The sequence below is a fragment of the Liolophura sinensis genome, chromosome 2 (genome assembly GCF_032854445.1).
Source record: "Liolophura sinensis isolate JHLJ2023 chromosome 2, CUHK_Ljap_v2, whole genome shotgun sequence".
NCBI lineage: Eukaryota > Metazoa > Mollusca > Polyplacophora > Chitonida > Chitonidae > Liolophura > Liolophura sinensis.
In genome coordinates, this window is record NC_088296.1 from 24,008,214 (window position 1) to 24,032,383 (window position 24,170).

General features: G+C 39.1%; 1 protein-coding gene across 2 annotated transcripts in view; it reads left to right on the forward strand.

The window, feature by feature from the left end:
- Window positions 1-23,251, forward strand: part of LOC135462761 (glucose transporter type 1-like) — a 32,725-nt gene extending 9,474 nt beyond the window's left edge. For both annotated transcript variants that reach the window (XM_064740005.1, XM_064740006.1), the window contains 11 exons: window positions 3,648-3,743; window positions 4,799-4,959; window positions 11,889-12,013; window positions 14,057-14,227; window positions 14,665-14,772; window positions 15,269-15,357; window positions 16,431-16,529; window positions 18,435-18,647; window positions 19,332-19,407; window positions 20,191-20,318; window positions 22,257-23,251. In XM_064740005.1, the coding sequence (XP_064596075.1) occupies window positions 3,648-3,743; window positions 4,799-4,959; window positions 11,889-12,013; window positions 14,057-14,227; window positions 14,665-14,772; window positions 15,269-15,357; window positions 16,431-16,529; window positions 18,435-18,647; window positions 19,332-19,407; window positions 20,191-20,318; window positions 22,257-22,463 (1,473 nt within the window). In that variant the 3' untranslated portion in view covers window positions 22,464-23,251. The remainder of the gene's footprint in view (window positions 1-3,647; window positions 3,744-4,798; window positions 4,960-11,888; window positions 12,014-14,056; window positions 14,228-14,664; window positions 14,773-15,268; window positions 15,358-16,430; window positions 16,530-18,434; window positions 18,648-19,331; window positions 19,408-20,190; window positions 20,319-22,256) is intronic.
- Window positions 23,252-24,170: the final 919 nt, after the last annotated feature.

A 24,170-nucleotide genomic window follows, 5' to 3' on the forward strand; every position in this document is an offset into this window, starting at 1 on the left:
ATTGCTGCTGTTGTTGTTGATGATTGCATTTGTGTTAATTCCAACCAGTGGTGCTTGTAGCATGCACAACCTCTTGCACAACCTCTCATACATGTAGTTGTGTTTGCTGAAAGCACTTTCATCCTCAGAATTTAAAATCTCTGTATGTTTAGGGCGCGTGAACTTCCTGACTATGGCTTCATCCTCAGAATGTAAAATCTCTGTAAGTTTAGGGTGCGTGAACTTCCTGACAGTGGCTCCATCCTCAGAAAGTAAAATCTCTGTAAGTTTAGGGCGCGTGATCTTCTTGACAATGATTTCACAACTGTATCTGAACAATAGACAGTCTTGGCCTCAAGCTGTACTAGGGTTTTGAAAAGTTTTACCACTTTGTGGTTGATTATTTTTCGTGATTTTTGAAATGTTTTTGTGGCCTTTTGGGAGGATCGTTAAGTGGAGTGACTAAGGTTTTGTCTGTGTCTTTTGTGTCTCTGGGTCTTCATGGATTTGGGTATTGAGTTGTGGTAGCTTATATATTCTTCATGGTTAACTATAAATACGTTTTCTTCGGCACCAAAACTTGCTAACTGGAAGAAGTATAGTAAATTTTGTGTAGTATTTCTTATAGTTTGGTTTTGACTTTTGCTTTCATTTAAATTGCTCATGGAAGATACTTTGAATTAACATCAAAGAAATAGTGTAAAATGCTTTCTTTTTATGACCAAGTCTGCTGCATTTTGTGCAGGCTTTTTGATAATATACCCAGTGATCAATGCTTTTTAAAAATTTTTTTAAAGAATTTGAGTTGATATTTTCATATAAGTAGACAGAGATCTTAATTATTGGTAGTGTGTTACAACCGCAGGTGATGGTTAGATAGATGAATCATGTGTGAATAAATGCAACATGCATTATGCGAGATGCAATGTACCAACAGTAGATGAGGTTAACTGTGTCAGGGGAAGCAACTCTTGTTCACCCAACTGTGTGCTGTATGTTTCGTACGTAGTGGAGTTCTTTGTTAAACTGTTCATTATCTGTTACCTGTTAAACTTGTCATCAATACGTGATCAATTAATAATTATTTTTTTGTATTATGCCTCACTTTCTGAATGCTTTCGTTAGACTCTATTGGACATAGTCATTAAAGCTACTTTTATTTATTTAAATAAGTTCAATTATCATTTAAAATCTGTTTGATTTGTCATGTTTCAATCCATGAGTACAATATTTATTGTCTGCAGTAAAATTCTCAACTTTCTTACAAGGATATATTTTCATTTGGGGAGGGGGGGGGGCGGGGGAGAGGCTAAAAATAACATGCTTCTATGAGTTGCATTTGACTAATATCTACATGTGTTCAGCTAATGCAACAGTAGATATATACATGTATTAGCTGGATATTTACGGTAATGATAATGTAGCTAGATGTTTAGATTAATCATTAATTTTTATTACTGTATGTGTGAGTGTAATAGGGCAGATTGGCATGTGTTAATTAGCAAAATTAATGATAATAAAGGCCTTTTGTTACTGAATGTTTCTTTTCCTAGCAACCTAATATTTCTGGATTTTTTTTTTTTTTTTGCTTACCAATAATAACAATATTTCAAAACAATCTTTTACATGTTTCTTTTTTGTCTATTAATTTTGTGTAAGTAGTTACAATTTGTAGCAACAATTAACAACTAAGAACTGGTTCATTCAACAACTTTAATAACTTATTGATAGGTGTTTTGTTTCAATTACATGTTCATAAAGATGCTACATTTTGTTCACATTTTAGTTGTTGCTTATTTGCATGTAATAAAACCATTACGGTGAAGGAAAGCGTGTGACTAGCTACCTTAGCTTTATGGTTATTGATCAGTTACGGAGGGGTGGCGGGGTGGGGGGGGGGGTTATTCTGTGATGGGCTGTAGGCTATATGTGAAAACGAAAATGAACTAAACCTTTCTGCTACAATTACATGTATATTGGCTACAAAGAGCAGACCCAGGTGTTCCAAAAATGAAAAGAATTTGGAGAGTTTTCTGGACATGTTTTGAAAATTGTTAATCATATCAAAGTTACAGATCAAGTTCGAGTTTTGGACCCCTACATGTGATTTGTCCAATTTGAACCAAAATACGGCCATTTCTGTCTTTGCTTTCGCAATACTGTCTTACAGAATGTTGGTTTATCATAGGTGTGCCAAAAACAAAAGTGTGTTTGAAAAGAAAAATAACTGCAAGGTTTACTTACATATGTAATTATTAAAAAAAGAAAACAACAACTGTACAAAATTGAGAATAGTGATCATTCATTTCCAGCAAAAAGTCAGCTTTATGTATTGTACATGCACTTCTGATGTACATGCACCTCTGATGTACATGCACCCCTGATGTACATGCACCTCTGATGTACATGCACCCCTGATGTACATGCACCTCTGATGTACATGCACCTCTGATGTACATGCACCCTTGATGTACATCCACCCCTGATGTACATGCACCTCTGATGTACATTGCACCTCTGATGTACATGCACCTCTGATGTACATGCACCCCTGATGTACATGCACCCCTGATGTACATGCACCTCTGATGTACATGCATTCCTGATGTACATGCACCCCCTGATGTACATGCACCGGTATTTTAGATCATGCAGGTGAATTTGTGGGTACATGTACAACTGACCTGGTGTGTGCTTTCAAGTTTCGTACGATCTTAAGTTGCAATGTGACCATATATGGCTGTTACATGGCATGATCTTTAAATATTACCTTGACGGCTTAATTAACAGTATGGTTTAATGCATATTACCTGTAATATCATGTACAAAGATTACTTTTCTTGTTGTGGCATATATTGCATATATAAATGCTTTATATAACCAGGTAACACAGCACACAACACACTTTTCAATGAGTTCTGAATTACATTACTAATCTACTCAGTGAATTTAATCCTGAGCCGTCTTTCACAGAACTTTGTAAATCGGTTTTTCGCACCTTTTCTCATAGATGACGTTGCCTTTTGGCCTAGATTTACGAAAAAATTATGAGAAATATGACTTAAAAAGCTTTGTGAAAGTGGCCCTAGTGTGGCCCTAGGGGAAGGACCTACCCAAATGAACAAATGGCAAGTTCTAATCAGTAAAATCGCAGGGATAATGGTTTTAGCTGTTTTTAAGGGAAATCAGGATTTTCAAAGTTTCTAACCATTGACCAAAAAACTAATTGTTTTACTAATGGTTTGAGCTCGGTAGTAGAAGAAATTTCAGCTGATTTTGTTGGAAAAGATTCTCTTCCATGTATAGCAAACATGATCCAAATTGTCTTTTATTCTAAGTCTAGTTTTTACTCAAAGATAATTGATGTAAACATAAGGAAGACTTATGCAATAATATAACTGTATAGAATTGATAAGCCATAGATTACATGGACTGAATGAGGACATGGATTTATAAACGGACAATCAAATCTACATATCTAGAGCAGGCTCAGGTAAGGGGAACTGTTTTGGAGTGATATAAGCTTACTGTAGAATACAGGTGGCAGTGTTGTGAGCTAGTGGCTTGCTTCAGATATGTTTTGTCACCTGTCAATCTACAGCAATACCTTATGGTATGTCAATGTAGTCCATTGCATCACATCTTGTTTTGCCGATTTGTTTTTCTAGAGAATCACCCTGAGACTGATAATGGCTACGTTTTCAGCTGTGATGGGATCACTACAGTTTGGCTACAACACTGGTGTGATTAATGCTCCTAAACAGGTGAGATAATGCTCTCAAACAGGCGAGATAACTACACAAAACAGGTGATTATACTCCAAAAAAGGGAGATAACTTCCACATAAACAGGTGAGATAATACATACAAACAGGGGAAATAACTCACATAAACAGGTGAGATAACAATCAGATGAGGTAAGAAACAGGTGAAGTAGCACACAATCAGGTGAGATAACACAAACAGGTGAGATAACACAAACAGGTGAGATGATACAAACCAGTGAGATAACACAAATGGGTGAGGTAAACTGAGATAAGACAAGCAGGTGAGAGCACATAATCAGGTGAGATGCATAATCAAGTGAGATAACAAACAGGTGAGATAACAAATATGTGAGATGACAGTTGAGATTACACTCCAAAATGGGTGAGAACACAAACGGGTGAGGTAATGCATGCATGTACACAGGTGAGATAACATGCAGAAACAGGTGAGATCACATGTAAACAGCTGAAATAACAGTGAGATAACACAAACCATAGGACAACATGCACACAAACAGGTGAGATCACACAAACAGCTGAGCTACCATTCCAAGACAGGTGAGATAACACATGAACAGGTGACATTACACTTTGAAACAGGTGAGATAACTGCAAAACAGGTGAGATAACACACATAAACAGATGAGAACGCATTTAAACCAGTGAAATAAAGCAGATGTGACAGCACATTATTGTAAGCAAGTAAGACAATGCTGTGAATATGGCTACAGGTAGGAACATTCCCACAACACAAGCACAGTAGTTGGAATGGTTTGTAGAATCTTTCAGATCTCTTCTGTGCAGAAAGACATTGGTAAGAGAATTTGTCTTTCCAACATCTATACAACCCTTACCACTTCCATTATTCCAAAGAGAGGCGTATGGCAGTGCCTGGCCTGTATTAAACTCGCAGTATTTTGGAGCTGGAGTTACAGAAAATAGCAAAATTATTTTCCGACTTAAATAGTTTACATAAGAGAGGTTATCGTGGAATTAAATAAAGCAACATGATAGTTAGTGACTGACCTTTGACCTTTCAACTTTGTCCTACAGGTGATCAAACAATTCCTGAATGAGTCTGCGATTTCTCGCGGGCAAGAAATGTTTGACGAGGATGGACTGACTCTCTATTGGTCAATCATTGTGTCCATCTTCGCCATCGGAGGTATGATTGGTGGTCTGCTCGGAGGATGGTGGGCGGATTTTTTTGGCAGGTAAATTTTCATGTAATTTTTTCGTCAACAAATATGAATTTTTTTTTTTCAGCATTGAATGTTTTGGTGTGTGTTGTTGTATCACATTTCTTTAGACCTCAACTATTTCCACCTTAACTAAGACTCAGGTGATTTTTAGTTTTCCCACTATGCTAAATTATTGCTATCATATTGTGACCAATTATTTGGTTTTTCTCACGAACTCTGTGAATGAATTTGAAAATTGTGTGAATGTCAGCATAAAGCATATTAACAAAAAAAGGTGGACTAGATTAACTTTGTTCCCTGTTATATGATATTTTTGTCATCTAAAATGGCTTACAATATAATTAACAGGGCCTTGCTATGGCTATAAATGGCACTAGTACAGAGCGTAGATATATTTAAAACTGAAATCAAAGTGTCTCATTTCCAATTTTCCTCCCGTTTTTCACACTGTGTCCAGCGTTAATTTTGCTAGAATAAGAGACACTCTTCCCCCATCCCCGAGTCTTTTTAAGACCATAAAAGAGGAAATTGTAACTTCTCAGTGGGCGTTCAGCATGAAGGGGATAGAGCAACGACTGGTTGACCCGTATCAGTATAATGGCTCGGGGCGGGGAGGCCTACTTGCCTTCTTCAGTGATCAGCACTAGATAAAAGAGCAGTGGAAATCCGTCCTGCAAAAAGGAGGCACATTACATGCACTCTAAGGATTCCTTCATCGTCATAGGACTGAAAAATTGTTAAGTACGCCATTAAACCCCAAGCACTCACTCACTCACCACCTGGCTCCCCCATCCCCACCTGGCTAAGGCTGTGATACAGAGGGAATTGTGTGTAACAAACCCTGCCTTTTTGGCATTCCTGTTTGTCGATCACTCAGTAGAACCTAAATCGTGAATGTTTTGAGCAATGAATGAATGTCTTTATGACCACAAAATGTAAACCGATGAATCATAAACAAAGACTGATAACTGCGCTTGTTCCTGATCGCATTGACTGATGACTGGTTATTCCGTGAGGGATGAGGAGCAGTGACTGATGACTGGTTATTCCTTGCGGGATGAGGAGCATTGACTGATGACTGGTTATTCCGTGAGGGATGAGGAGCATTGACTGATGACTGGTTATTCCGTGAGGGATGAGGAGCATTGACTGATGACTGGTTATTCCGTGAGGGATGAGGAGCAGTTACTGATGACTGGTTATTCCGTGAGGGATGAGGAGCATTGACTGATGACTGGTTATTCCGTGAGGGATGAGGAGCAGTGACTGATGACTGGTTATTCCGTGAGGGATGAGGAGCAGTGACTGATGACTGGTTATTCCGTGAGGGATGAGGAGCAGTGACTGATGACTGGTTATTCCGTGAGGGATGAGGAGCATTGACTGATGACTGAAAATGTGTTCTTATTCCCCTGATAACGGAGCCGATACACGTTATGTCAGACATCTCATCTGTTTTCTCACCATGATACAAGACTGATGAATGAAAAACCAAGACTGATAATTCATAACGTTTGACACACCTGTGGAAAAGGATTGAGAAGTAAACCCGTGAACGAAGACAAAGAACCACTATGTACCAGTGACCGCAAAACTTACTGTGCTGCAGAAGAACGAAGACTGATACCGGCTACATACTGATCACTGTAAACTCTTCTCGATGAACAAAGATGGAGAATGGCTTTATGTACAGCTCCACTCGATAACCGCAAAATTCTGAAGAGGGAAGAGCGATGAAGGGAACCGACCATTTGTAGTTTCTTCTGATAAACTGAACGATGAACAGGGGAAAGGAAATAGAGAAGACTGTAATAACCATTGTGCTATATGGCACCAAACCACACAATTCCCTCTGTAGTTTCTACTGGCCTTTTATGAACCTTCTCAAATGTGGTTGCAGCTGGCTTGGCTGTGGTTAGAAAGTCAGAATGTTGATGTTGTCCCGTACTTGACAAGGTCGTTTAACCTCCACTCCTGAACTGCATCACTGTCATCATCAGCAGCAATATGCGTACAGAGAGAGAAGTACCCCATGGCTTTATGTTACAGTTTTCCATGTGTGCACTCCCTGTAGTTTGTCCATGTGTGCACTCCCTGAAGTTTATCCATGTGTGCACTCCCTGTAGTTTATCCATGTGTGCACTCCCAGCAGTTTGTCCATGTGTGCACTCCCTGCAGTTTGTCCATGTGTGCACTCCCTGTAGTTTGTCCATGTGTGCACTCCCAGCAGTTTGTCCATGTGTGCACTCCCTGTAGTTTGTCCATGTGTGCACTCCCTGTAGTTTATCCATGTGTGCACTCCCAGCAGTTTGTCCATGTGTGCACTCCCTGTAGTTTGTCCATGTGTGCACTCCCTGTAGTTTGTCCATGTGTGTACTCCCTGTAGTTTGTCCATGTGTGCACTCCCTGTAGTTTGTCCATGTGTGCACTCCCTGCAGTTTGTCCATGTGTGCACTCCCTGTAGTTTGTCCATGTGTGCACTCCCTGCAGTTTGTCCATGTGTGCACTCCCTGTAGTTTGTCCATGTGTGCACTCCCTGTAGTTTATCCATGTGTGCACTCCCAGCAGTTTGTCCATGTGTGCACTCCCTGTAGTTTGTCCATGTGTGCACTCCCTGTAGTTTGTCCATGTGTGCACTCCCTGTAGTTTGTCCATGTGTGCACTCCCTGCAGTTTGTCAATGTGTGCACTCCCTGTAGTTTGTCCATGTGTGCACTTCCTGTAGTTTGTCCATGTGTGCACTTCCTGTAGTTTGTCCACGTGTGCACTTCCTGTAGTTTGTCCACGTGTGCACTCCCTGTAGTTTGTCCACGTGTACACTCCCTGTAGTTTGTCCATGTGTGCACTCCCTGCAGTTTGTCCATGTGTGCACTCCCTGCAGTTTGTCCATGTGTGCACTCCCTGTAGTTTGTCCATGTGTGCACTCCCTGTAGTTTGTCCACGTGTGCACTCCCTGTAGTTTGTCCACGTGTGCACTTCCTGTAGTTTGTCCATGTGTGCACTCCCTGTAGTTTGTCCATGTGTGCACTTCCTGTAGTTTGTCCATGTGTGCACTTCCTGTAGTTTGTCCACGTGTGCACTCCCTGCAGTTTGACAGGCTACTTGAAGCGATGTTACGTAGAACGGATTATAAGCATTTCTATTTTGAGCTCTTTAAAACAAGGGGGTCACTAAACATTTGACCCCTGACTATATGAATATCCATGCACCTGAAATTTCAAACCATGAATATTTTTGTGTTTTATGTTAAATTTGATGTTTGAATTCCATTTGATATTGTTTCTGTGACTTCAAAACCATGTTGATTTTCTGGATCAGGCGGATCCATACAACACTTTCACTACCACATTCAGCCATATTTCTGTTCAATTTCCCACCAGAAATCATCATAATAAATTAGTAATAGTCAAGTGAGATTTTATAGATTGACAGAGGCATTACTTATGGATAACAACTCCTGGATTTAATTGTGATGGTGACGTTTTTTTTTTTAGGTTCTTACATCGTTATCAAACCGTGTAACGATGATAACGATGTAAGAACCTACATCGAGACGTCACCAACACAAATCCAGGAGTTGTTATCCATAGGTAATGCCTCTGTCAATCTACACCATCCCAATTCCTAAATGCCTCTGGAAGAAGCCAAGTGAGATTTTGATTGGCTGTTTCTGTGATTAAGTCCACCAATCAGGATGAATGAATGTCACTCCGTGTCACTTCAGCAGTATGGCGGCCATATCCAGTCCTCATGGGCATTGCAGTGCATTTATTATGTATGTGCAGATATGGAATCGTGATAAAAGTGAATGTGGCATACTTTTCTGAATTTATGTACTCCTGCCGTCATAAAAGTGAATTGAAGTCTTTGCTAAGATACAGCAAATGCTGATTGAGTGCAACAGTTTGCAGGACGGATTATCGCTTAATAAGGCCACTGTAGCAATACGCCAGCCATATCCAATCTCCTAGCACATTACAGTAGTTTTATGTATGTATAGATGTGGAATCGTGGAAAAGAAAAGAGAACGTGGCATATTTTTCTCTCTTTATGTGCTTTTGTCAGCGTATAAGTTCAGTTCTTGGGTGTGATACATCACATGCTAATGAACGAATGGAAAGTGAATTGAAACGTATTAACCTTGTGTAAAATGTTTACATAAATTCTACATTTGTTCAGCTGTAAATGAATACATATATTATGTCAACGTAAATGTGGAAAGATTAAGAAGTATCAACCAGTTTGACTAATGCATGTCTGAGTGGATTAGTTCATTTAATTCTAGGGGGTGAACAGCTTTCTATACATTCACTGCATTTTCTTTTTCTTCTCTTTAATTTCTTAACAAAAGCATCACTTTGACTATGTAATATTTTCTCTCTGTTAACCTAATTCTTGAATATTGGTAATTGTGTGTTACATGAACTTTGTGAGATGCAAAAGCTAAAGTTTACTTTTGCGGTTGTCATTTTCTGTTGCCATGATATCGCCATGGTTTTTATCTACAGCTGGTGAAAGTGAAGCAACCCAGTGATGGAAGAACCCATTCTCTGAATTAAGGGGTCAGAGGAATGGCCACCCCATTTTGATCAATGGGTGTGATACCTTCAAGAAGCCTTCCTGATGCATCGTGGGTAATTAAATCAGGCGGTCATCTATTCATCACCTATGGATTTGTACTGTTTTTTTTGTTGTCATTGTTAAGACAAATTCCCAACTAACAAATTAAAAGCAAATTAATTTCCCCGTTTTTCATGTTCAGATTTCAGAATTAGGATTTTATCGAAGACGGGATCACGTTTTCGGTGGCATCAGACTTGTGGATCGAATGCGGCAGAAGCGTTTGGTTCATTTTCAACCCGTAGTGATTTGTATTTCTTTTAACCAATCACAGCTCAGGGAGACAAAAATGGCAAAGGTCAAGCTTCCCAAATATGGCAGAGATATTTGGGGATGCGTTTTCACTTTCAGGGGCCTCACCAAGCATGGCTGAAGTGTTTGGTGATGTATTTTTTTTTTTTTCACATCATTCACTGTGCCGTTATTTAGATATTTAATTTCAGGCAAGATACCAAATATGGCAGAATTATTTGGTGACTGGCAACTGTTCACACATATCTCCTTTTTCAAGTACGGCTGAAGTATTTGTGGGAGACGTGAAAATTTGTCACAGAAAATCTGAAGGAATGGTAGAAAAAAAAAATTAATTGAGGTTGAAGTTGTGATCCACATATTTTGGCCATATTTACGATTTTTTGTGGATATTTATCTTTCAGAAAGAAAAGTTTACAATAATACGATTTACTATTTATTAATATCCTTTAGTCAGGCCTTAAACCCTAATCAAATAAATAAATAAATCATGTGTTATTTTACCTTGATAAAGGCAGAAAGCTTTTTTAATGCTAGGTCAATGTATTTCGCTCTTTGAATATTTTGTAACAGTGTTTAAAGAAAGATTGATTAAATGTGGCCAAAATATGTGGATTTTAGCAGAGTAGTGTTAATATGCTCTCTGTTAAATATGGCAGAAATATTTTCAGAGAGTTGTTTCAAATTTCAGGGGGCTCCCACCAGATATGGCAGATATATTTGGTGCTTATCATTATTTGTCCTAGACAGTAATCTGTAATTTATTCTCCAAGCCATTCATAATTTAAAAAAAAAGACATATCAGAAAAAAATGGTAATGACTGTTATAAGTTTACTGGTTTCTCCGACTTGAGTTTGGTGCCACAATCAGACTTGTCATATTTTCTTTCGGACAGGTATTTAAGGTCGTTATGAATTATAGGGATTTAACCTTAAAGCTTGTGTGTGATTTCTATCGTTCTATCTGAGAATTCCTGCAATATTCTTGCGTGATTGAACATGTCCCAACTCTTCTAATTGTGTGTCGCTACTAATGTGTCAGTTCTAATTCCTTTGGTGTGAGAAAATTAATTTGGAATATCTGTAGTCCTCTGTCAGTTTTGCCACATTGGGCTAAAATGTGAAAATATTGAATCATTTTTGAAAAGAAAATTCAACAGAAGATTGCTGACATATTGTGTTCGACATAAAAATTCGTCAGTGACCAAATCAGCCAATTTCGTGGATTTTAAGAGTTCTATCTATGTTAGAAAGTTGTTTTGAAGTTTGTTTGAAAGGGGGGGAGATATCTGTATCTGGACAAATTTAAGTTTCAACAGCAAAAGTAATAATTTGAGACTTTTATTCACCTTTAAAATGTCAAAAGGCCTCTAACTAATGTTCTGAGAAGTCCATTAACTAATGGGCAATAGGCTTCCAATTTTTGTGTGAAGTCCTTTTACTAATGGGCAATAGGCTTCCAGTTTTTGTGTGAAGTCCATTTACTAATGGGCAGTGGACTTTTGGTGGTGCGCAATTTCTAGTACATTAATTTGGTTAATAAACCACTGTAAATTAGTTTGAAATTTTTTCAGATTTTGTGGCGAGAAACTGCTATCAGTCTTTGGAAATCAAAATCTTACATTGTAGACACACAACATTGAATCGGTTTCAATCAGATTTAACTGGGTGCAGATTGAATGAGGATTATGGACTTTCCAAATTAATGAAGATTTGCCGATTGAATAAGCTTCTCTTTAGTCTCGTGAAAACGTTAATTTGAAAGACTTACACTTTACTGCTAGAGCTTTACTGTTGATTAAGTATACTTATGTCCAGTAACTGCTTTTGTGTAGTTCTGAAATTTTGAAACTGGTTGAAATGGTTGAAAAGTAAACCAAAAGAAACGATTCTGATTTAAGATAAATAAAAATATCCTCGTGTTAAATTCATGAATGGCAAAGTTTGTTCTAATTTACTTTCAGGGACGTCCAACAGATTTGATCTGCCATTAATGACATTGGCTTATTGAAAATAAATTAATAACAAGCATATCTTTTTTTTTCCTCTCTCGACATTTCAAATTTCCAGAAAAAATGGCTTCCTGTTAAATTGTGTGATTGGTCTAGGCGCGGGGATTCTGATGTTGACGAGTCGCTATGCCGACTCCTACGAGATGATTATTATTGGACGACTACTCATTGGCATCAACTGCGGTAAGTCTGACATCTACAGTGAGAGTAATAAGGTCCCAAGCTGGAGGAGATGTTTTCTAAGGGTATCCATGTTGCTTGTCTGTAGCCTGCTGAGAGAATGTCTCTGGTTAGTTTGTGGTGGACTTGTGGTGGGCCTGTGCGCGGCGTGTGGTGGACCAATGGTTTACCTTTGGTGGACCTGTGGTGGACCTGTGGTTTGCTTGTGGTGGATCTGTGGTTTGCCTGTGGGGGACATTGGTTTGCCTTTGGTGGATGTATAGTTTGGCTGTGATGGACCTGTGATTTGCCAGTTAGACCTGTTGTTTGCCTGTGGTAGACCTGTGGTTTTTCTGAGGTGGGCCTGTGGTTTGCCTGTGGTGGACCTATGGTTTGCCTTTGGTGGGCTTGTGGTTTGCCTGTGGTGGACCTGTGGTTTGCCTGTGGTGGACCTATGGTTTGCCTTTGATGGACCTGTGGTTTGTTTGTGGTGGACCTGTGGTTTGCCTGTGTTGGATCTGTGGTTTGCCTGAGTTAGACCTGTAGTTTGCCTTTGGTGGACCTGTGGTGGGCATTTCGTGGGCCTGTGGTGGGCATTTTGTGGGCTTGTTGTGGACATTTCGTGAACCTGTGGTGGCCGTTCATGGACGTGTGGTGAGAATCTCATGGGCTTGCACAAATATTGAAGTGAATCATTGAAAGATACAGCAAATACTAATCATAAATAAATCCAGCAGTAGGAAAATATGTTTTCATATATTTGGTTGTTGTGTAACACCATAGACGACAATTTCTCACTTACATATATAGTGGCCATCAGTATTATGCATTGTCAGGAAACATTGGTGATCAGGGTAAACAATCAACATTTGGCAAGTTTCTAACGATATTTCCCACATAAGTGTGAGAGAGGTTGAGAACGTGAGTACATGTAGTTTATATGGGCTTGCTGTACTAGTATGAAGACATGCTGACACTTATTACTGTCACATGTTACTGTCACTTTTGGTTGGAGCTGAAGAACAGAGCACAGTTTCGCAAAGATAATCCCACATAAACGACAATGGTACGGTAATTGCGACGAACAAAATATCTTACAACAAATGTACAATAAAAAAATTGTTGTAGGCTGCTTTGTGAAGCTGGGCTTTCATTCATTCATGTATTGGATTAGAGTTATTTAAATAACATACATTCGGAGAAGGTCTGCCAGCAACCTGTGAATGGTAGTGGGTTTCCCCCGGGCTCTGCCTGGTATCCACCCACCATAATGCTGGCCACCATCGTATAAGTGAAATATTCTCAGGAACGGCGTAAAACACCAATCAAATAAGTAAATGAATACCATAGACATTCGCTCTAAAGCGATTAAAGTCTTCATGAAACATAGCTATAAAATGGTGATTGTGGAAATGTACAGTTTTCGAACCAATGAAAAAAAAAAAACAACACAGTTTTCAAATTCGGTTTGCATATTTGCCATCTTGTAATCACAATGACCAGTCATGCATATTTTTCGTCAGTATGTTTTTTTTAGGCGACACAGTTTTAGTTTTTTACGGGCAAGCCTACACTAGAAATCCCCATAATGCAATAAAAATAAAACTGACAATTCACTTTTTATTTTCTCTGATCCTTAGGTTTTTATGAATTTGCTGTTTTTTAAGGCTTTCGGATCATGTAAATATATCTTGAACAGAAAGAATTGCTGGGACAGTCCATATTTTCTGCAAATTAGATGAATTTCAAGTTTTATTTTTATTTTTTATACCCTCCTATGACATAAAAAAATGATTTTTATTCTGTCCATAAAACAGGAGTTTTAATTGGTGTGGCCTTACCCTTGAAAGCCTTAATCTTGTACTCTATGATGAAGGTTGAAAACTTGAACTTCACATTGCATGAATCTTCAATAATGGCCATACATGAACCAGTAGGAATCGGATTCAAGCATCTTACCTTAGTCCTCTGTAGGAAGGATGACACATTAGATCACTTAGCCAGAAAGGACCCTCCATGAGTGCAGAACAGTGATTTTATTCCAGCTGACTTGTCTTCTATTTGCAGGCTTGTACACAGGACTTACCCCCATTTACCTGTCAGAAATAGCCCAGGCTAACATCAGAGGTGCACTGGGCACGCTCAATCAGCTTGGTGTTACAGTGGGAATCCTCGGCTCGCAGATTGTCGGTTTCCCAGAAGTACTTGGGAGTGAAAGTGGATGGCATATCTTATTAGGTGAGGGGAGACAACTTTTGGACATCAACAGGAAGGCTCAGTTAAACGACTGAAAAACAGTAAAACTCTTATTTGACATGAAATCAACCATTTTATTTACTTGAGCAGAAAGCTGCTTGTTTTTCTGTCTTATATTTCATTTCATATCTTTTCATCTAGATGATAGCATCTTGAAGCCATAATTTTAGACTGACCACTTCGGTGGCCTGATTGTTAGAGCGTGCGTCTTAAGAGTCGCATAACTTAAAGCATAGATCCATATGTACCATATTGTTGCTTGTAGATTGTCATTGTACGTATGCTCTCTGGTAACTGAGTTAAATTCTGATACGTCACCCTACTGGCTTGACCAACTGTGCAAGCCAGTGATAATTTGGAGTTCTGTGAAGAGTATGCTTTTACTCTGTTCCCCTTGCCTTTTTGTTCTCCCCCTCCAGGGCTCGCCATCATTCCGTGCGCCGTACAGGTCTTGACCATGCCATTCTGCCCAGACAGTCCCCGCTATTTACTCATCACCAAACGACGAGAGGAGGCAGCAACAAAGGGTGAGTTGTCTCCCCTTGGCACAGTCCATCGCTGACTGCTCCACTGTGACTCTGTGATGGCTCCGTCAAACTTAATGTGTCATTATTGTTGGCCTCGATGTAACCAGGTAGCAACCTGCAGGTGATCGTAGATGATAAACTAGAGGTACATGTGTGATATGTAATCTTTTGATGTCCATAGATTCAGCTGTTTTGGAGAAGTACTGGTATCTTCTTATAGGCTGTTCATTAAAATACAACATGGCTGCCAAGTCATGTGACTGAATCACTCCAGAAGTTATGGGGCACACTTTCAAACCCTTCACTGATACATACTTGAGTTTCGTGAATTTCTGCCTGACCAGAAAAACACGATACGTTTATTGACGTGAATAATAATAATAGTCCTAACAGACAAAACTGAAAGCTTAAAACCCTAGTTCCTTTCGCTTTCATATTAATGATAGCCTTGACAGCTTTTTTTTTCAATAGCTTACTTTCACTTTCATTTTGATAGCCTTGCGAGCTCTACGTGGTGAAGCGGATGTGACAGCTGACTTGGATGAAATCAAGAATGAGGACAAGGCTCAGCATCAGGAAGCCAAGGTTTGGAACTGTTCACTACTCTGCATGTGTTCTATATTTCTATGCCAACTTTGACAGAATTGTTTATAAGTTGGACTTTGCTATATTTATTTATTTATTTGATTGGTGTTTTACGCCATACTCAAGAATATTTCACTTATAAGACATTGGCCAGCATTATTGTGGGAGGAAACCAGGCAGAGCCCGGGGGAAAAACCCACAGCTATCCACAGGTTGCTGGCAGATCTTCCCACGTTCAGCCAGAAAGCCAGCATGAGCTGGACCTGATCTCTCAGTGACTGTATTGGGGAGAGGCTCCATTGTGTAAGTGCTGGCATGCACCTCGGCCTCGGAGGCCCAAGCTTTGCTAGAGGAGGTAGTTCAAGTATTATTAGGCCAGGTCCCTCCATATACTGGGTGGTATGTAATGTCTGATGTCTGTATTGTGACTGGGTGGTATGTAATGCCTGATATCTGTATACTGTGACTGGGTGGTGTGTATTTCCTGATGTCTGTATATTGTGTTTGGGTGGTGTGTAATTCCTGATGTCTGTATATTGTGACTGTGTGGTGTGTAATGTCTGATGTCTGTATATTGTAACTGGGTGGTGCGTAATGTCTGATGTCTGTATATTGTGACTGGGTGGTGTGTAATGTCTGATGTCTGTATATTGTGACTGGGTGGTGTGTAATGTCTGTTGTCAGTTTCCTTTTACAAAATTGTTGCTTTAAAGCACTGTTAAACCCCAATAACTAAGTACCCTAATTCTTCAACGTTTTCAACCACGTCTGCAACCAATATTTTTAAACATTCTGAGAGGACTGTAGGGGTCAGAGAAATAATTCCCATAGTGTTATGAACCTTGCATCTTCAGAGTCACAAAGAAATAATTGTTAGCGTCGTTTTCTTAATAATTGTATGTATAACTTCCACTCCAAAAAGTGCTGTAGCGGTTGAAAAGATTCAAAATTTACAGTAACCAAAGCACACTGACACAGGAATACACACATAGTAGTGTTCTGCAGGTAGACAAAAATAGGTTTGCCTTGAAATTATCATGTTTTTCTTTCTTTCTATGTTTTTTTTTCTCTAGGTGTCCATTGTAGGTTTGTTCAAGGCGAGTAATCTGAGATGGCCGCTGCTCATCAGCATCGTGATGCATTTGTCTCAGCAGTTTTCCGGGATCGTAGCGGTGAGAAGGGGAAAGAAAGTGGGGGGAAGGGGGGGTAGCGGTGAGAAGGGGACAGAAAGTGGGGGGATGGGGGGAGGGGGGTAGCGGTGAGAAGGGGACAGAAAGTGGGGGGAGGTGTGTGTGTTTGGTGCGGGCGGGGAGGGGTGGCGGGGAGCTTAATTTTGTCATGGCTGTGTGATAGTTGCAGATGTTTGCCTTTCAATCAATTAACACACAGATTGAAAACCAGAATTAACTCTGGACTATTTCCCAGCATTGTTCCCTCCCACCATAATGCTGGCCTCAATTGGATAAGTGAAATATTCCTGAGTACGGCGTAAAACACTAACCAACTCTGGAATAACTTCTCAAATTATGACTGTAGTTTTGCCAAAACTGCATCGATAAGGCAACCCACACGAAGATTAAAGAACGTAACTTTTTGTCTTTGTGATGTTGCATAACTGAGGTATCGCAGTTTGAAGTAAGCAAAATCACACCCTTTGAGGAAACGGACAGTTGTTATCAATTTCGATCAATCAGACATGAGGTATCTATAACCTAGAACACAGCTGTTTCTGCTTTCTTCACCCAAGCCCTTGTTCACCTTTTCTGGTTGCTTTAACATTGTGCATCCTTGAATCCCAGAAAAAAAATTGATTTATTTAATTATCAAGCACTTCAGAAAGTTTAGCTGTGGCAATTTAGGCAGGTTTACACCCCTAATCCCAAAGAACTCAGCTTATGTTATGTGTTGTCTTGTTTTTTTTAACCCGTGTGCCATATTGGGTGATTTCCCCAGTGGCCAAAAGAGTGTTTTATACCCCTTATTGTCATAACGACCACAAGAACGGTGGCGTGAAATGAATCTGGAAAACTCCTTGTCAGCAGATGGGATTGAATCTTTACCTTTTGTGTCCGAGCAATTAATAGACAAGCATCTTAACCCACTCCTATGGAGTCTCTGTGGCTGTGGGGCTGGTGCACATTGACTCAGGAGTTGTCACTTACACAGTTGCTGGGAGTTGAAGTTCAAGTCATACTGGTTCCTCTCTGGTGGGAAGGTCTTGCAGCAACCTGCGGGTAGTTGTGGGTTTTTCGCAGAGTTACCCATTTCTTTGAAATATTCTTGAGTACAGCATAAAACACCAATCAAATATATAAAGAACACACCCCCTCCTAGTTGTATAGGAAAAGAGTGCTCATTTCTCCTTCAAACTTTCGAAATTCATTGAAATCTGTTGAAAGGTTGAATTTCAAGTCTTTGAAACTTCTTTAAGGATTCATCAGCTTTGGGTGATACCAAGGTACAAGTACATGTACTTGATTTCTCAATGTTGCATGTAAATAGTACATTTCATTATGCTATAGTTGGACAGGTAAATAAGCTACCAAAATAGCATCCATTAATCTTATGGATACACATAGCTTATGCTGTACCGTGAGTGTCAGAAACAGGATGTGAAATGTTAGGAGAGTCTATTACAAACTACTGCATGTATTAAGCTAAGGTTTTTTTTTTTTACATGTAGAGCAAAAACGAGAGGGTGTTCCAATGCTGATGTGCTGTTTGATTATTAACTACAGTACCGTAAATAACAAAATTCATGACTGTGTGTATTATGAACTAGAATCGGTGCTCAGGTAGATGTTAGGTACTGTATGTATTGAGCTGAGATTTTACATACAGTGTACATACATACGTAGTAAAATGTCATTGGGGGGAGGGGGAGGGGGGGTGTTCCATTGCTGATGCTCTAGGTACATATTACAACTTTATTACTTGGCAGTACTGACGTTTTGCATTCTTATGTCTCCTACTGGCATTCTCTTTCATAGCCTGGCTACCAACTATAAGTTCTTTCACAGTTAAGAAAGAAGTATTTAAAGAAGTTTACAATATGAGACTTACATTTTTCATTCCAGGTGTTTTATTACTCTGTGGGTTTGTTCGAGAGTGCGGGACTATCATCTAGCACGGCTTCATACGCCACCAGCGGTGTGGGGGCGGTCATGGTTGTCATGACGTTCATCACCATCCCGCTGATGGACCGCGTGGGAAGGCGTACTCTCCACCTCTCGGGTTTAGCCAGCATGTTCATCTTCAGCCTTCTCATCACCATCACTTTGGCTTTGAGAGTAAGTAACTATACAATAAAAGCAGTAGCGTGGGATTTGCTATATGTGCTTAAATTTCGGTAATTTTCAAGTGGCACATTCTGCTTGATTCTGATTGATTCATCTGCTATATTCGACAACTGATTAATTTTGTGAGAAGTTTGATAAATTTATTATCAGGAAAATTTACTTGTTGGTTTAAAAAGTATCTTTAGGTGCTTCTCAATCAAGGGTTGATTCTTACACACCAGACTATAGGTGAAATACTCCTGTAGTTGGCCTGAAATTGAGTCTGTAAGATTTTTATAGGCAGATAGAGTCAGTGAGTGAGTGTTTGGGGTTTAAAGTCGTACTTAACAATTTTTCAGTCATGTGACGAGGCAAATAGAACCCAGAGAATCAGCGAAATGTGTGAATTAGTTGTGAATGATATTTGCATTTTCAGGGGCAAACCAAGTTTATGATACATTAATTTTGGTGCTGAGATTTTTGCATATTTTCCAACTGGATATTATCCTAACTTACAAGAAAACCTCAAAATACCTCCCTAAATAAAATACATCTCTCTGCGTCTGGTGAGATCAGAGACATAATCTGGGATGACATTCAAGGTCAAATACAGCATGAGCCTGTTAAGGAATTTGAAGACAGTTTCAGGTCACTATTGGCAAGCACTCACACAGAATATTCCTGTTTGTTTTTCAGCACAAGGTCGCCTGGTTCAACATCGCCAGTATCGTCATGTCACTCCTGTATGTAGCATCATTCGCGCTTGGTCCAGGTGAGTTATCTCCCTTTGGCCTTTACTGCTGACGGACATTTTCATCATAATTATGGCCACTATGATATAAATTGCAGGGTAAATTTTAGAACAAGATTAATGGCGAAATGGAATTGATATGTGGAACTTTGTGGATAAGTACCATAAAAATCTGGTTAGATGTCACACTTTTCCTCCTCAAGTTTGATCCTTTTTACAGTGATTTATTAAGTATAGTGTTGTTGAAAAAAAAAATGTTTTCAATAACTTGTTTTAAAAACAAGGAATAAGTTTTATTTGTGAAAGAAACTAACAATAATTACCCAAAAGTCCTGTCCACTAGAGCTCAAATTCCTGTTCCAAATCCCACTGTAGTATTGTCTGTGGGGTCTTCATGTGCCGTAAATCTCCATTCTTTTCAACAACTAAAGCTTTTTTTTTTTCAGTGGAAGTTATGCATACAATTGTTAGGAAAATGATGCTAAAAATGATTTGTTTGTGTCATTTAAGATGCAAACATCAAACTATGCAGAGTATTTGTCTATGCTTCATACTTCTCTCATAATGTTTCAAAATGTTGGCTGAAAGGACAGTTGAAAAGGTCGAAGAGTTAGGGTAAGTGAAGTTATGTACTGGTCCCTTGAAGACCACTTGTCTCCCAACCAGTGTGATTTACATATCTGTATACCACATACTGGTGTGGGAAAGTTCATGAGTTCTTTGCTAAATCTTAGGAGTTTACAAAGTTGTACGAGTTGTGAAAAGTAGTGTATCTCGTTAAATAGGCAAAATTTTTTCTTTCAGGTTCCATACCATGGCTGATTGTCGCAGAACTGTTTTCGCAAGGCCCACGCACTGCAGCCATCAGTGTTTCTGTTCTTGTCAACTGGGTTGCCAACTTTGCAGTGGGATTTCTATACCAGTACATGCAGGTCAGTGTCTGTATCCTTTGTGTTCGATGACACGAAACTGAACAGATTTATGTTGATTACAGGCAAAGTTTTGTATGAAAATTAGTGAAAAGATGGAATGATTTCAATGGGTTTATAGTGTGTCTGGGGTCCAATTCTTGGACTGCTTTCACAAGACTTCATAGGTCATATTTCTCGTAACTTTTTTTTCATGAAAGATGTCTAGGTTATAGTGCCATAAGGCGATGTCATTTACAAGAAAATTTATTAAAAAATCGATGTACAAAGCTTTGTGAAAGTGGCTCCTGTACCTCCAGCAACTCCCATTAAACTTCATAAACGCTCTATCTCTTCATTTCATTTTGTACATCACAAGTAGATTATAATGCCATAAGAAAAAAAGATAATTTTTTTTTGCTCACCTGTACAAAGTACATGTATAGCCTGTGTCATACCAAGGGTATGGGCATTTGCATCTAGTAATGGTGATAGCAGTGTCAAGGTAAATATTAGGGCTGGTATGTTAAAACCTAATGCCTACATCATGGAGCTCATGTTTTACCTACATGCTAAGCACAACAATCATGATACATTGTTGTATCAGGGCGCAGTGACCTAGGAACCTCTCACCAATGCGATCGATGTGAGTTCAAACCCAGCTTATGCTGGCTTCCTCTCCAGTTGTATGTGGGAAAGTCTCCCAGCAGCCTGCTCTACCAGCAACCTCCCGCCATGATGTAGTCACCGTTGTATAAGTAAAATATTCCTGAGCACGGTGTAAAACTATAATCAAATAAATAAATAAATATTGTCACAGTTGTTCCATCATTGGTACTCTGTGTACATATTTAGTAGCGCCAGGGGTAAAATTCATGACCCACTCTCTCGTATACTGGAATCAGTGTTGAGGTAGACATTAAGGGTGGTATAGGTAGACATTAAGGGTGGTATATGTAGACATTAGGGTGGTATAGGTAGACATTAAGGGTGGTATAGGTATAGGTAGACATAAAGGGTGGTATATGTAGACATTAATGGTGGTATAGGTAGACATTAAGGGTGGTATAGGTATAGGTAGACATTAATGGTGGTATAGGTAGACATTAAGGGTGGTATAGGTAGACATTAAGGGTGGTATAGGTATAGGTAGACATTAAGGGTGGTATAGGTAGACATTAAGGATGGTCTGGGTAGACATTAAGGATGGTATAGGTAGACATTAATGGTGGTATAGGTAGACATTAAGAGTGGTAGACATTAAGGGTGGTATAGGTGGACATTAAGGGTGGTATATATATCCTAAAACGTACCACATTTACTCAGCTCAGGTTTTGTATACATATACTTGTAAAGTACTATATGTCATGCTGGCTTCCTTCCAGCCATATGTGAGAAGGTCTGCCAGCAACCTGGGGATGAGTTCCCCGCGGGCTCTGTCTGATGTCCTTCCACCATAGTGTTGGCTGCAGTTGTAAAAATAAAATATTTTTTTACTAGGGCGTAAAACACCAACCAAATAAATAAAGTAAAGCACAATATGAGGGGGATGTTCCACCATTGACGCCATGCATTGTGTTAATTAGGGCACCATAAATTACAAAACTGATGACCTTAACATCTGTTATGTATTAGAATTCATGTAAAGGTAAATTCCTTCATGGTATGAGCCGAAGTTTTACATCCATGTGTCTGCTACAAGCAAGCTTTTAAATATGGCAAGAAGTCCAGATTGTCTGACTATGTTTCTGTCTATCCTGCTACCAAAACCAAGGTATCAAAATGGAGACAATTTCCATTAGTTATCCTGTAAAAATGTTAAGTTATCCTGTAGATAACTAATACAGATATCCTGTATACGTTAAGTTTGATATCCTTTTTCTAATCTGATTTGTTTATACATACACATACACATACACAACAAATGTTCAACTGTCTTTATTTATTTGTTTCTTGTTGTAGCTTGGGCTCGGGGACTATTCTTTCCTGCCATTTACGGGTCTTCTCTTCCTGTTTGTGGCATTCTTGTACAAGACCCTTCCTGAAACCATGAACAAGTCGTTCGAGGAAATTTCTTCGTCGTTCAAAAGCGGGAATAAAAACGTTCAGAATGGCAAAACAACCAATGATGTGGATTTTGTCGCTAAGTACACGCCTACTCAGCCCTGATGTTTCCACGTACAATGCCTTGAATCTAATCGGGAAACGTGAAAATTAAACAAAAAGCTTGATCCAGACTGTTGAGAGACTTCGCTTGGGAAATCTTCACGCCCTTAGGAGCAAGAGAGGTTTTGTGTCTTTTTCTTAATACAGCGAGACAGCATTTAATTCCTCTGCTGTTTTCTTCCCTTCTCTTCAGCCCCATGTTTTTTCATGAATTTGGATCTGGAAAGTTTAACCTTTGCCATCGAATAAATGTCATTCTCATTAAAATGCACAAAGCACAAGGCCTACAAATAAGCTTTTAAACATGGATTGCTTTTGATCTCAGTGAGATTGGTGACCAACATTGACATTTGAAATCTCTTAAAATTTGTTGACAAAACTTAAATTCAAATCAGTAGTTGTCAAATCAGTGGATAACTGTTTACAAGTGTGACCGTTTCATGGATTGTCTCTTGATGCGCAGATCTGGTGAAAGTTGCACATTGTTTTGCTTGCTTTTTTTCACACAAATGTACATTATAATTTCTGTAGTACATATCAATTTCATGCGGTGTTTTTTTTTGAGAATATAACTTACGAAATGCTTTTAACTGAAATACTTATAATTAACTTATTGTAGCCGTATTGTTAACTTTGGAGACAAAAAACAGCATTATTATGCGTCTCAGTAAATACAAAATAAGTTGTTTTAACTTTATTTATATTATATGTATACCTTTGATATTACGCATATACATCTGTTATTTTTGTACGCTAGTACTTTCATTGTAGTCTGTAGACCGGGCCTGTCATCGATAGTGCTCTGGAGTTCCAGGGGGGGGGGGGGGGGGGGCGCTCGTGCATATACAGGAAGTTGGGGTTATGACCTTGGTGGTACACAGCTTTCGCACATGAGGGTTGGGCGAATGGAGCGTTTACTAACTCCAACTTCTGATACATGCTTGAGCACCCCCACGCGGAACTCCTGAGAATTTGTATCTATCCTGGGCCCTATTATCTCAAGAAAATCCGTAATTAGTATTTTGTGCTGATTATACAACATGTGTAAGGTTGTCTATATATTGCAATCTAAGCAAAAAATGGCTACAGATTCCAAACACCTGATGAAAGTCCGCGTTCATAAGACAGGAACTTTTCAGATTGTTTGTCCAGTTTGGCTTGGTCAATCAGTTGTTGTTGTTGTCACAAGATCAATTTATTCTTCACAAAAATCCGATCACAGTGATGTTTTGATCGGGTAGAGTACTTTTGCCTTGAACATACATAAGTTTTTGTGACTTATTACAAGGCTTTTCAAAATCAAACGGCACTGGGATTTTCACGATATGTGTATTTCTACACTTTAAGGCTAACCCCAAAATATAACTTTCTCTTTCAATCCATGCTAAAAGGGACTTAAGTCTTGGTGGTTTCTAGGTTGGTCATGCACCATAATTATGAAGTAAATTAAGTAAGGAGATGAAAGTGATGTAAACCTTCAACCTTCTCGAACACAAACATGTCAGTTCTTGGTAAAATTTTGTCTGCCTTTTATTATAGCTAAACGTATTTTTTTTTTTTGGTGTGTTCACGCAGTGCTCATGCAATGAAAATCAGAAAAAAAGTAGACTTTGTGTCATGCAAATTAATCTCGCAACTATTAAGTGAAGCAATGGAGTGTCTAACCAAGAAAAGATAACTCTTATCAGAATCCAAAAGCTTTTAAGAATT